At 33.4% G+C, this 12,083-nt stretch overlaps 2 protein-coding genes across 2 annotated transcripts; one reads left to right on the top strand and one right to left on the bottom strand.

Moving 5' to 3' along the window:
- The first annotated feature begins 5,416 nt into the window (after nt 1-5,416).
- On the top strand, nt 5,417-8,619 carry LOC142532596 (cytochrome P450 714C2-like). Its single transcript, XM_075638909.1, is given in 6 exon segments — nt 5,417-5,824; nt 6,521-6,600; nt 6,602-6,748; nt 7,091-7,338; nt 7,527-7,881; nt 7,992-8,619. Coding segments are annotated over 6 exon segments (1,605 nt in total). The 5' UTR covers nt 5,417-5,475; the 3' UTR covers nt 8,418-8,619.
- A 351-nt stretch (nt 8,620-8,970) lies between these two features.
- Nucleotides 8,971-11,034, bottom strand: LOC142532598 (protein trichome birefringence-like 36). The gene is made up of 6 exons (XM_075638912.1): nt 10,654-11,034; nt 10,245-10,416; nt 9,942-10,123; nt 9,596-9,754; nt 9,187-9,503; nt 8,971-9,094 (listed from the first exon to the last, which is right to left on the bottom strand). The coding sequence occupies exons 1-5, from the start codon at nt 10,956-10,958 to the stop codon at nt 9,206-9,208; spliced, it is 1,116 nt and encodes a 371-aa protein (XP_075495027.1). The 5' UTR covers nt 10,959-11,034; the 3' UTR covers nt 8,971-9,094; nt 9,187-9,205.
- Nucleotides 11,035-12,083: the final 1,049 nt, after the last annotated feature.

Below are 12,083 nucleotides of genomic sequence, written 5' to 3'. Positions count from 1 at the left end.
TAAATCCCGATAAATTTATGAAATTTTAAGATGCCTCTAGGGGTGGTGGACGGTGGGGGATCATGGTGCATGGATTGGTGGACGGACGGTGGTGGGCTCAACCATCAGTCAAAGGGGTATAACAAGTTTTGGGTGTGAATTCTCTAATCCAAACCTAACCAATATAGCGCACATTTACGTACCAAAGTTATGATAATGACAGATAATGCACAATTGGTATTTCTTGATAATCGAAATGGATACACAATAAACATCACATATAAGTGATTGCTCTTAAAAATTTGTATGATTAATGTAAAATTACACCATAAGTAGAATTATATATCATTATCATATGTAATAATAGAGTAAGACTTGATTGTCCATTGTCAGGTTTATTTCATCCTATCCATGTGGGCATTATCCCCATAATATGATGGATGACCAAGATTTGTCCATGCATATATAGGACCCACTTTTTTTTTTTGAAATTGTATGTGTGACAAGATCTTACCCGTTGAAATGAAGTGAGGATAATACCCAGATAGGTAGGATCTCATTAACCTCATTATCATGTCTTTACCGTCAACATTTGTTACTTAACGATCTACACATGACGATAATAAATGTGGGTTTTTCATAAAAAAAAAAAAAGGAAATTTGATTAATTAGACATTTTTTTAGTTTAAAAAATTCAAATATGTATTAAAATGGCACACATAAAATTTCAATAATAATGTACGAGAAACTGCCTAGTAATGAAAAGTGGGTGGATGACATGACATCGACTTGAAACATAGAGGAGATTGCGATACGATGTGAACCAAAATATATCAAAGAGAATGGATTCTAAAACTGAAATTTATCATCTAACACACAAATTTTTATTAGTGCATCTCACATAATAATTTTGTGAGACGGTTATCCGATTCAACACGACTCGTGAATTTTTTTTAATTATGTCAAAAATATTATTTTTCATCAAATCAGATCGACCTGTCGCACATATTTAGATCCGTGAAATCGTTTTTTATGAGACCGCGGTCGGTGAATGTATTATTTATCATTGTTGGATCATGTTTACATGAAAAAATTGATAAAGAGGTTAATATATAACTAATCCATATCTTAAAATTATGGAGCCTAAACAGAAGCCCAATAATCATCGGGCCTACTTATATATGTAACTTCATAGAAACAAATCAAGAGTTTGAGTTTTATAGACAAGCCCTTAGCCCGGTAATTACACTGTAGGCTTAAAAATTATCTTATACTAGTGCACATAGTATTTTTTTATAATTTATTTGATTTACATTTAAACGAGGATGAAAATATAATTATGAAAAATAACGAGAGATTATACTGTAATTTCGAAAAAATAAATTTTTTTTAAAAAGAAAAAAGACTAAAGTAGAAACTGAACATGCAACTTGATGTTTAGGAAATAAATATTATATACACTACGTTACATATGAACTTGAACCAAAATTTTACTACTTTATTAATATATATAATTATTTAAACAGAGCATGACACTAAAAAATAATCACTCTAAGTGTATCAAATGAAAATGCTCGTGTCATAGCTAAGAAGACATATTGTTGTGCAAATCCTTGTTTATAGGTTGGAGGTACCAACTTTTGTGGTTGTCCTTCTCAACCCCTTATGTATTTGATTTGACCATATTTATATGGTAAAAATTTGTGTGATACGGTCTCATTAGTCATATTTTGTGAGACATGTATCTTATTTGGATCATTCATGAAAAGTACTATATTTTTATGCTAAGAATATTAGCAGTCTCACATATAAAGATTCGTGAGACCGTCTCACAAGAGACATACTCTATTTCTATAATAGTTTGAGTGTGTTTCCTATATAATAAAAAAAGTAATTAGAAAATGAAATATTATAAATTTTAGAGAAGTTAAAAATTATAATTTTTGGTAATGAAAGGTTTCTCTTTCTAAAACAAAATATAAACTAAAAATTCAAATAACATAATATTCAAAATATATGTAATATGATCAAATAATATAACAAAAAAATGTTTGAAATAATCAATTAAACGTTACACCGTCTCGACTAAAAAAATATTATCCGAATTTCCATAATCAAAAAGTGGTATTTATTTGGAGACAAGACATGCGCTAGATCGTAAGCTTGTCGAGGATACTTAATTAAAATATCACTGTCAGAATAATCAGGTTGAAGCTGCTTCGTAGTTAGTGAAACAAATTAGTGGTTGTATAATGATCATAATATCAGTTATTTTTCCAGTATTTTTCAAACGAATCTATTATATAAAGTTTATCTTATATAATTTATTTGACTAATATATAAGCGTTAATTTAAAATTTTACTCAGTATACATCGGAGTGTAATGATTACATATTTCTACTTCATAATTTTTTTTTAAAAAAAGATGTATACAATAAAAAAATATTATTGTTTAAATTTTAAAAGGTCAATTTTTCACTAGTGAAAAAAATGTTTCATTGATTTTCCACACTTAACTTCAAAGACATTATAATTTTAGTCAACTTTCATTAACCATGATTCACTTCACACACACACATACACACACATATATATATGTATACACATACATATATATATATATATATATATATTATTATATTATTAAGTGTGAGACTTTTAGAGTAAGTATATTTGAGGACACCAAAATATTTAATTCCATAATTATCTTTTTACAAACCTCCTCAAGTCACTTTATATTTTACATAAGGAAAAAATCTAAACAAAACTTCTTTTTTAAATCGAACAACTATTATCAATTGAAAATAATGTTGTGTTAATTGTTTAATATTATTTAATCAAATAAAAATAATAATAACACATATAACGTGTGTGCATCTTTTACTAATATATATATAATAAGTGCTGTCTTAAATTGATGAAAAAAGTTATAAAATAATAAAAACAATCCATTGAACAAGTCATCTGCAATATTTTGACTAGTTTGTTTTCCAAAAAGTTGAAATGAGCACCGAGTCACTTGACTGGAGTCTGTTTTCTTTTCACTCTTTTTCGTTTATCTAATGATTCTAATTTAATTAATATTTTTTTCAAAGAGTGCATATTTTGAATAATTGTTCGAAATCCACCGAGCAGCGAAATGTCACATCCCCTACCTTCAAATATAACGATTTATTTTAAATTATAATAATAAAGACTACGGAGTATTTAATTTGGTGAATTGCGCCAATGGTATTTTTAGAAAATATTCACATAATAAATATTGATAACTACGTGAAATATAAGACACCTAGTCAATGGAGGTCTCCAGGAGATGTTAAATGATATTGATAATCTATGTTGTCGAATTTCAGTGTCAGTTGTTGAAATTTTAAGTTTTTTTTTTCTTCTATTAATGGTGTTGATGACACTGCAACATATTAAACTTAGAACGGGTTTCAAATAATTTTCTTCGAAAAAATTTAATTAGCTCCCCTCGGGTCGATCAAGTATGTGAATTAGAGAAATTAAATGGGAGATTTGTAATGTTAAGTAATGATATTATCATACATTCATTTTGACACTTATAACACCAAAATTTTATCGATATATTTATCTTAAACATACAAAATGTCATACTCCGAGTTCATGCTCCCACAATCGTGACTGCACGATGAACTATTATAGCAATTACTTCGTATCTATAATTGTTTAACAAAAATGATTAACTAAAATTGCTATAAAAGTTTATCGTATCTTGTTATAAACTCATTCAGACATCCCTATAAAATGTACTAAACAAATTAACCGATGATTTTAAATCCTAAATTTCTAAGGATCCAAATCGAACTTTTATTTTCGGGATATTAATTTTAAGGGTCGTTTGAAGAAAACGGATACTTTGAATCTCAAATATTCACACAAATATTATTTATTATATATTTCATCCTTATCTTATATAATATTCACACGTGCTAAATGTATAATGGAATTCCAGAAATAAGTTGGCCCAACTGCATGCACTAATTCTATGTATTATAATAATCAGCATATATCATAGTTGGCCTAGCTGCTCATGATTACATTCCCACTGAACCAAACTTAGCCCGACATCATGTTCCTGTCACGAGCAGGGCGGACTGATCAATCGAGCCTACGAGTTTTTCGTCCATTCAACAGCGAATCTAGGTGTTGTGTTTTTTCTAAGAACAGGTTTGTATTATGGATGTTTGCCCATAAGAAATTTCTTATAAGAAACATACTGTCGCATGCATGGTTCGCGGTCGCGGTCGCGGAGGTTGGAACGGATACTACCGTTCCAGTTACAATGAAATTTCGCGGAACGGGTATTTAAAAAAAATATTATAAATATATAAAAATTAAAAATTTTGAAAAATATTTAGAAATATAAAAATTAAAATAAATATCATTTAAATAGATTATTTGATGTAAATAAGAAATTTAATTTGGCGACGGTTTTATCCAAACAATGCGTGTGCTCAAAATTGCATTATTTGTACTACAAAGCAAAGATACGACGTGCAATAGGACCTACAATTGCATTATTTGTACTAGAAAGCAAAGATACGTGCATTATTAAATCCGTCGTTGATTCGAATTTGCGACGGTTTTATGAAACATCGTCGTTAAGTTTAGCGACGGTTAAATAAAAACCGTCGCGACATACATAAAACCGTCGCTAGTAGCGACAGTTCAAAACAAAATCGTCGCGAATTGCGTTCCGGTTCCATTCCACCGTTATATCCCCGTTTTCGGTATATGAAACGTCGATACAAGCCATCAACCTACACACCCCGGAACCTCGTCAAGGTTGTTGACGTTCCGGTTCCGGAACGCCCGTTCCGGCCATTCCGTTCCCGTTTCGGCGAACCATGGTCGCATGTGACAGATAAATTATGTATTCTATGTAACACTGATGATAAATTTGTCCAACACCTTTTTTTCAGTGTCCAATCTCGATGTGCATTTGGAAAGAAATACGTAAATGGCTTGACATGGTGAAGACTATGGGTTCTCTCATACCACGATCTTGAAGGTTTTTAGAACAAATTATGAGGGAAATTATATCTTATCTAAGATGAGAATGACAACACTTGCAGCTACGATTTATCACGTTTGAAACATCCGCAATCGAGCCATTTTTGAAAATGAAAACCAAAGGTGGACGAGACTATCAAGAATATACAAATTATGAATTTTCGTTGTATCCCTAGTTCTAATTATGTACTTGATTTATTGATGTAAATTTGAAGTTTAGTTGGTTATAATTTTATTATCTCCTAATTATGTCCAGTGTACTTGTATTGACACTTTTTACCTCTTCTTTTAAAGAATGTTAAATTCGTTAAAAAAAAATTAGTATAGGTATTGGACATTAAAAAAATTATGGGCATGGATCCAATGAGAATATAATAAATAAATTGGAGTGTATTTAAAAATAGAAGAAGTGTAAGGACATAAATGCAAATTACCCGCGGTAAAATGTGTGTATAGATCATGCCGGGGATAAAACCAGACTCTATCACCAGCTTCCACATACAATTAATGTTGCCCAATTTACCAATGGAGAAGATGAAGTTCATTCCCACTTGTCTGCTTCTGATCCTTCTGGCCGTCTTCACTCGAATCTTCATTTCACTGGTGATCAAACCTCGAAGAATCCGCGAAATACTCAAGCGGCAAGGGATCGATGGCCCTCCAGCCAGAATCCTGCTGGGGAACATTCCCGAGATCAAAAGATGTCGAGACGAAGCCGAGAATGCGCCGGAGAATCACCCCAATCCTCCGGTTATCCACAACGCCGCCGCTGTCTTCCCCTTCTTCGACCAATGGAAAAAGAAGTACGGTACGGCTTTCTGGTCTCGATTCGGTCAAATTCATCATCTCTTCTGCACATGCAATGTTTGAAACGAAACTGTGGATCTGTAGGTTTTTGTCCGTGAAAACAGCTTGCTCATTCAAGCACGTTACTCTGGAAAACCCTTCCACCTTTCTTCTTTATTTTATTTTATTTTTTAAAAATGACTATATATTATATTTTTTTTTAAAAAAAATAAAGCAAGAATATTTCATACAAAATATATTAAAACAATTTTCATGTACATAATTTTTATTTTTCGAAAACGCCTATTCAAATTATTTTCAGCATAATAAAATAATTTTCCGGCAGTAATATTTTTCTCAGATGAATTTTAACTGTAAAAAAAGGATAAATATATATTTTAAAACACTTGATAAATGATAAAACTTTTACAAATTTATTTTAAGATATACACTACATGTAAAGGCTAGAAGGTAAATTTAATAAACTTATATGCTTTATTTTGAAAATAAATTTAATAATGAAACATTAATACGTAACTAAGTACTTACAGTAATAATAGGAGTTAAGAGCATTTTATGCAAAATTTGCTAAATTGGATTTTTTTAATATGAAAATTAGAAAATAATATAATCAGAGATTTCAGATATGGACATAATTTAAATAAAAAATGGGAAAATAATTACAACAAAATAATTAATTTATTTATTTTTGTTACAGGTAGATTGTTCAGGTTTGCTCTTGGTAACATGCAAGTAATTTACGTGACTGATTCGGATCTAGTGAAGGAAATCACTACCATGTACATCACTAGACTTGGGCCGGCCTGCTTACCAGCAGAAAGAATTTGGGCCTTTGCTTGGACAAGGTGTCTTGTCGTCCAATGGTCCTGCATGGGCCCGTCAGAGGAAAATTATGGCTCCTGAATTGTACATGGACAAAGTCAAGGTACACAGGATTTCTGTTCTCTTCTTGTTTCGTGTCTTATCTATGCTATTTATTAACCTTTGAAATTTACATATGTAGCATTTATAATGTATGTATTGTGCATATGGCTTATCAAATGTGTTTCGAATTAAAAACAGGTAAATAGTCCCCAGAAGTTTATGTAGCAACTACTTCATATCTGTCATCGCTTCATGAAAATAATTAACACAAGTTGTTATACAAGTCTTTTGTAGTTTATTATAAAATTTTAATTTTTATCACGTAGACGAGAGTTATAACAATATATATGGATTCTATTACCCATTTTTTTAATGACAAAAATGGATGGATGGATGAATGCAGGGAATGATCGACATTATTACCGAATCATCCTTGGAGCTGGTGAATTCGTGGAAGCAGAAGTTCGAGTGTGGAGGAGAAATTCTTGAGATTAAAGTTGATGACGACATGAAAAGATTTTCAGGAGACATAATATCCAAAGCCTGTTTCGGAAGTAGTTACTCCAAGGGTCGGGAGATTTTCTCGAAGCTGGGGGATCTCCAAGAAATTATGTCCAAAAAGACACTATATATGGGAATTCCTGGTCTAAGGTATATATGTTTTTTTTTTTAAAAAAAATAAAAAATCACGAGGGCAGCCACTCACATCCCAATATCTATTTCCATGTAATGTGTTTGATTTCATATTTCATCATGCATAAAAATTAATGACAAATATGTACATGTGATTCTTGAATTTATTCTATCTAAGCATGGATATCGTGCTACTTGTGGAACAGATATTTGCCCACTAAAACCAATAGGAAAATGTGGAGGCTAGAGAAAGAAATAAGTTCATTGATCTTGAAGATAGTGAGAGAAAGACAAGAAGCTGGACATGAGAAGGATTTGTTGCAAATTCTTGTTGAAGGTGCGAAGGCCAGTGATTTGAACCCGAAGGCATTGGATCAATTCATAGTTGACAACTGCAGAAACATCTACTTAGCCGGATTCGAGACATCTGCTGTGGCTGCATCATGGTGTCTCATGTTGTTGGCTTCGAACCCTGAATGGCAAACACGAGCCAGAGCAGAGGTTTTAGAAGTTTGCCAAGGTCAAATCCCTGACGTACAAATGCTTCGGAAGATGAAACTAGTACGTATTTTAATTTCATTTGCTTTTGCCACAGCATGAAACTTTAAAGTTTAGACCAAGTCATTTTTAATGCCTCAGTAATTTTTGGAATTATATTATTGATTTTGCAGTTGAATATGGTGATTCAAGAAACTATGCGTCTTTACCCTCCTGGTCCTACCTTGGCGAGGGAAGCTTTGAAAGACATGAAAATTGGCAACATTTGGGTACCCAAAGGTGTAAACTTGTGGACCATGGTGGCGACGTTGCACACTGATACTACATTGTGGGGACCTGATGCTTTAGAGTTTAAACCACAAAGGTTCCAAAATGGGATCACAGGTGCTTGCAAGAACCCTAACTCGTATGTGCCATTTGGATTCGGGCAACGAGTGTGCATCGGCCAGCATCTGGCCATGCTTGAGCTCAAGATGTTGTTTGCTCTTATCTTGTCAAATTTTTCTTTCACCCTATCTCCTAAGTATGTCCATTCACCTACTATGACAATCATCATTGAGCCAAAACATGGAGTGTATCTCTTAGCCAAGAAGTTGTAATATGTTTGTTAATTTGTGCTGCCCAAATAAGGAAAAACATTGAGGAGAGTTGCATGTTTTCTCAAGTATTCTCTCTTACATTCGAGATCTGTTATTTCAGCAATGTTAGACCAAATACATAGTTCGGTTGGGTACTGTACAACTTTCTAAAACCTTGTGGGCTTTCATGCAGTTGCAGATATGACCACCTTTCTTGCAGTTATCTGTTGACAATATCTAGTTCGTTTGTCTTTCTTGTTGACGGCGTTCTTCGATTCCCCAACCCTTAATACAAGGACTAAATGGTCCACACATTTGATTACATGAGGAAAAAAATCTCGGCCTCTTTGTAGTACTTTGATCAAGGATTGAGGAACTCCTCATAGGGTAGCATGAACAAATCTCTTATTGACGTGGGTATGTGGAACGAACACATATATATGTGGAGACTGTCATTTTCTTGATAGTAGTCCCAAAATGATCAGGCCGAATGTTTAGATTGAGACTCCATCGATAGATAAATTCTGAGTGCGAAACACAAGTAATGAATGACACTGGATTTTATAAAAGTTTGAAAGTTGGCTATGTTTAGCATTTTTAAATTTTGAGTAAGATTTTTAACAACACACTCAAGATAAACATTCCCAAAGGCACTCAGGAAGAATAGAGTACATTAACTTAGGTACTGCTACTGTCTGCTAGACTTCTCCCTAAAGTTGTAGTATATCACGTCAACTCACAAATCCTCTTTCTTGCAGCCCCTCAACAACAACATTAACACCCAATAAACCTTGTCTGTTCATGCGAACTCAAAGCGCGGCGCTCAGGATCTCGTTCCAGGCGTCAGGTACTCCAGGCAGACACCAATGGCTGCAGTCAGAAGTAGGATCTTTTAATCTGTCATTGTTCTTTTCGCCCAAAGCTCGGCCATAAATCGAAGGATGCCCATCTTTTCTAAGAGTAGACATTGTTGTTATGTCTTGAATAGATACTGGAAACTCCATTTTTCTCCGCACTTCTTGTAGAACTAGCAATGGTTCCAGGACATGGGGGAGGTTGACACTTTGGAATGGTTTCCTTTGATTGTAACATTTCGAGCCACTTGCTCTACAGATTAAGGAATTCAAATGAGATTTAATCTAATATAGGAATATTTAGTCGGGAAACGTCAGAAATTTTGTAAGCAATAAAAGAGTTACCTGTTATGCCTTGGTGACATGCTCCGGAAGAAGACTCTGCTCCTTCTGGGATCAAGATTTAGATCTATCCACTTAGCCCATTTCGTGAGTGCTTTCTCGTAAGCAATCATCGGACTCATTTTTTCATAAACTTTGTTTCCTTCCATCACATAATCCCATCTGTAATATGGTAGAATCTTGTTTTACATGTTCGCCTTATACGATATTATGTGGCTTCGTATGATACTTGACAATGACACGAGCACATACAAATCAAGGTAAGACCAAGTAATTCATTTGAAGAAACAGAGTTTTGTAGCTTATAAACCCGAACGAAAGCGAAGAAAAAGATTAGATGTGTACTTACGAGCTCCATGTAGCAGAATGTGTCCACCAATGAGCAGAATCAAACACAAGAATATCAACACCTCTCCAATACTTAGCATTCTCTTCTATCAAATCCAGGTGCAATATTCTCTTGTTGCCTTCCCCTCTCCTCAGTTCCACCAGAAACGGAGCCCAACAAAATTCTATAGACATCTCAAAGTCCTACAAATTAATCAATTCATTTTACGTGCTCGAAATCTAGTTATTCTAACTGCTATCTTTAAATTTTTCAGTAGAAGTTATGATAAACAAATGGTAGCTCTTTCCATTTATTTTTACTCACTAAAGCAAGGAAGGACATGGTAGGACCATTGTAGATGACCGTCTTTCGAGCACTTGGGACAACTGACTGAACTAAACAGACAAGAGACTCCCACTGGTTTCTCATTATGGAATCGCCCACAAGCATTATCCTTTTCCTTCTCATCTTACCAAGGAAATCCAATGAATCGAACCTGCGAATATAGGTAACAATATCGTCTAACGCGGGTACAAGATCGTGGCACGCATTGAACCGACAACATCAAAGTAACACGAGCATAAAAGAACGTACTTCAGGAAGTCAACAATGTGAAATCTTGCTCTAACATTTGTATGAAAAAATAGGTTCTTTCTTCATAATTATAAACTCACATTGCTACTATATATACAATATTCCATGAGTAAATAAAAAAGAAAACCCAGTCATGTACCTAGGAAGTGAACAAGCATCTGGCTTCCATCTCCATTTCTCATAGTCAGAATCCGGACGTCCATTTCTCCGACATGCAACCGCCGTGCTAAGGTAAGGGCAAGTATAATAGTCATAGAGAGGGTAACTTCGATCGTAAACCCATTTTCCTTTACTAAAATCACAGCTTTCTGGTGACGCATCAAGCCTGCTTCGAACCATAACAAGTTCATCATCTTCTTGAGATGGTTCAGAGCAGGGGAAGCAAAAGCAGGCAGTGAAGAACAGGAACAAGTAGAGGCCTTGACTGCTCTGAAACTTCACCATTTCAATTAACTTCTTGAAATGCTGTGAATTAGCACAGCATTTGTGTTCGTTTTAACTTTTATATATACCAAAGTTTGTCGAGAAATGGCAGGAGTGCTTGCTTTATTACAGCTTGATTAGCGGTAAATTAGTCAACTATGATGTATATTGGAGCACTTAATTTCATTTTTTTTATTGATAATATATATATAATTTTGATATGTTGTCCACTCACGATACTCATCTATGTGTCATCCGATATATGAGTTAAAACTCAGTGTTGTGCATGGTAAGTGTACAATGTGGGATATTCGTATATGAAATTTAATCATTCGTACAGTATGAGATGTATCATTTTTCGATATTACATTTATTCCATTACCACATTTTTATATTTGATTGAATTGTGTTATAATGAACCGGCAACATACACGATTTATATATGAGTATGTCTCTTGTGAGACGGTATCACAAATCTTTATTTGTGAGACGGGTCAACTCTACCGATAGTCACGATAAAAAGTAACACTTTTAGCATAAAAAAGTAATATTTTTTCATGGATGACCTAAATAAGAGATTCGACCCACAAAACTGATTCGTGAGACCGGCTCACAAGAGTTTTTGTGTGTACATATATACATACATATATATATATATGTATATATATGTGGTGCATATAAAATATGCACCAGTAAAATAAAATTTTGACAATTCAAGTGTGACTAGTACATATAAATTTTGGCAGAGAATTTCCATCCAAATTATCGAATTTAAATATAATTTATGATACAATTGGACTCACCTAGTTTAGATATATAGATATAAAATTCATGGTAACATGGTGACAGAATAATGACAGTCCTTTTTCAGACACAAATGATTTCTAGAGATGATTTATATTATGAGGTAGTTGAACAAACTTTGGAAATTATCATTGGAAACTTGGCATGTTTTTACATGATTTCACTCTCTTTAATTTTCATGAAATGGTCAAAAGAGAGACCCACTATGTTTCACCTTTGCTTTAGGGTTTGATTGGCCACTAAGATCGGGACTTTTTCCTCAAATTTGTTTATATTTTCATAATAGGTGAATAAATTGTATTAATTGATTCTACAAGAAAAACACGAATTTGTAACGGAATC

The sequence above is a fragment of the Primulina tabacum genome, chromosome 18, assembly GCF_025594145.1.
Source record: "Primulina tabacum isolate GXHZ01 chromosome 18, ASM2559414v2, whole genome shotgun sequence".
NCBI classification, from domain to species: domain Eukaryota; kingdom Viridiplantae; phylum Streptophyta; class Magnoliopsida; order Lamiales; family Gesneriaceae; genus Primulina; species Primulina tabacum.
This window is presented reverse-complemented; position numbering and strand designations above follow the sequence as displayed.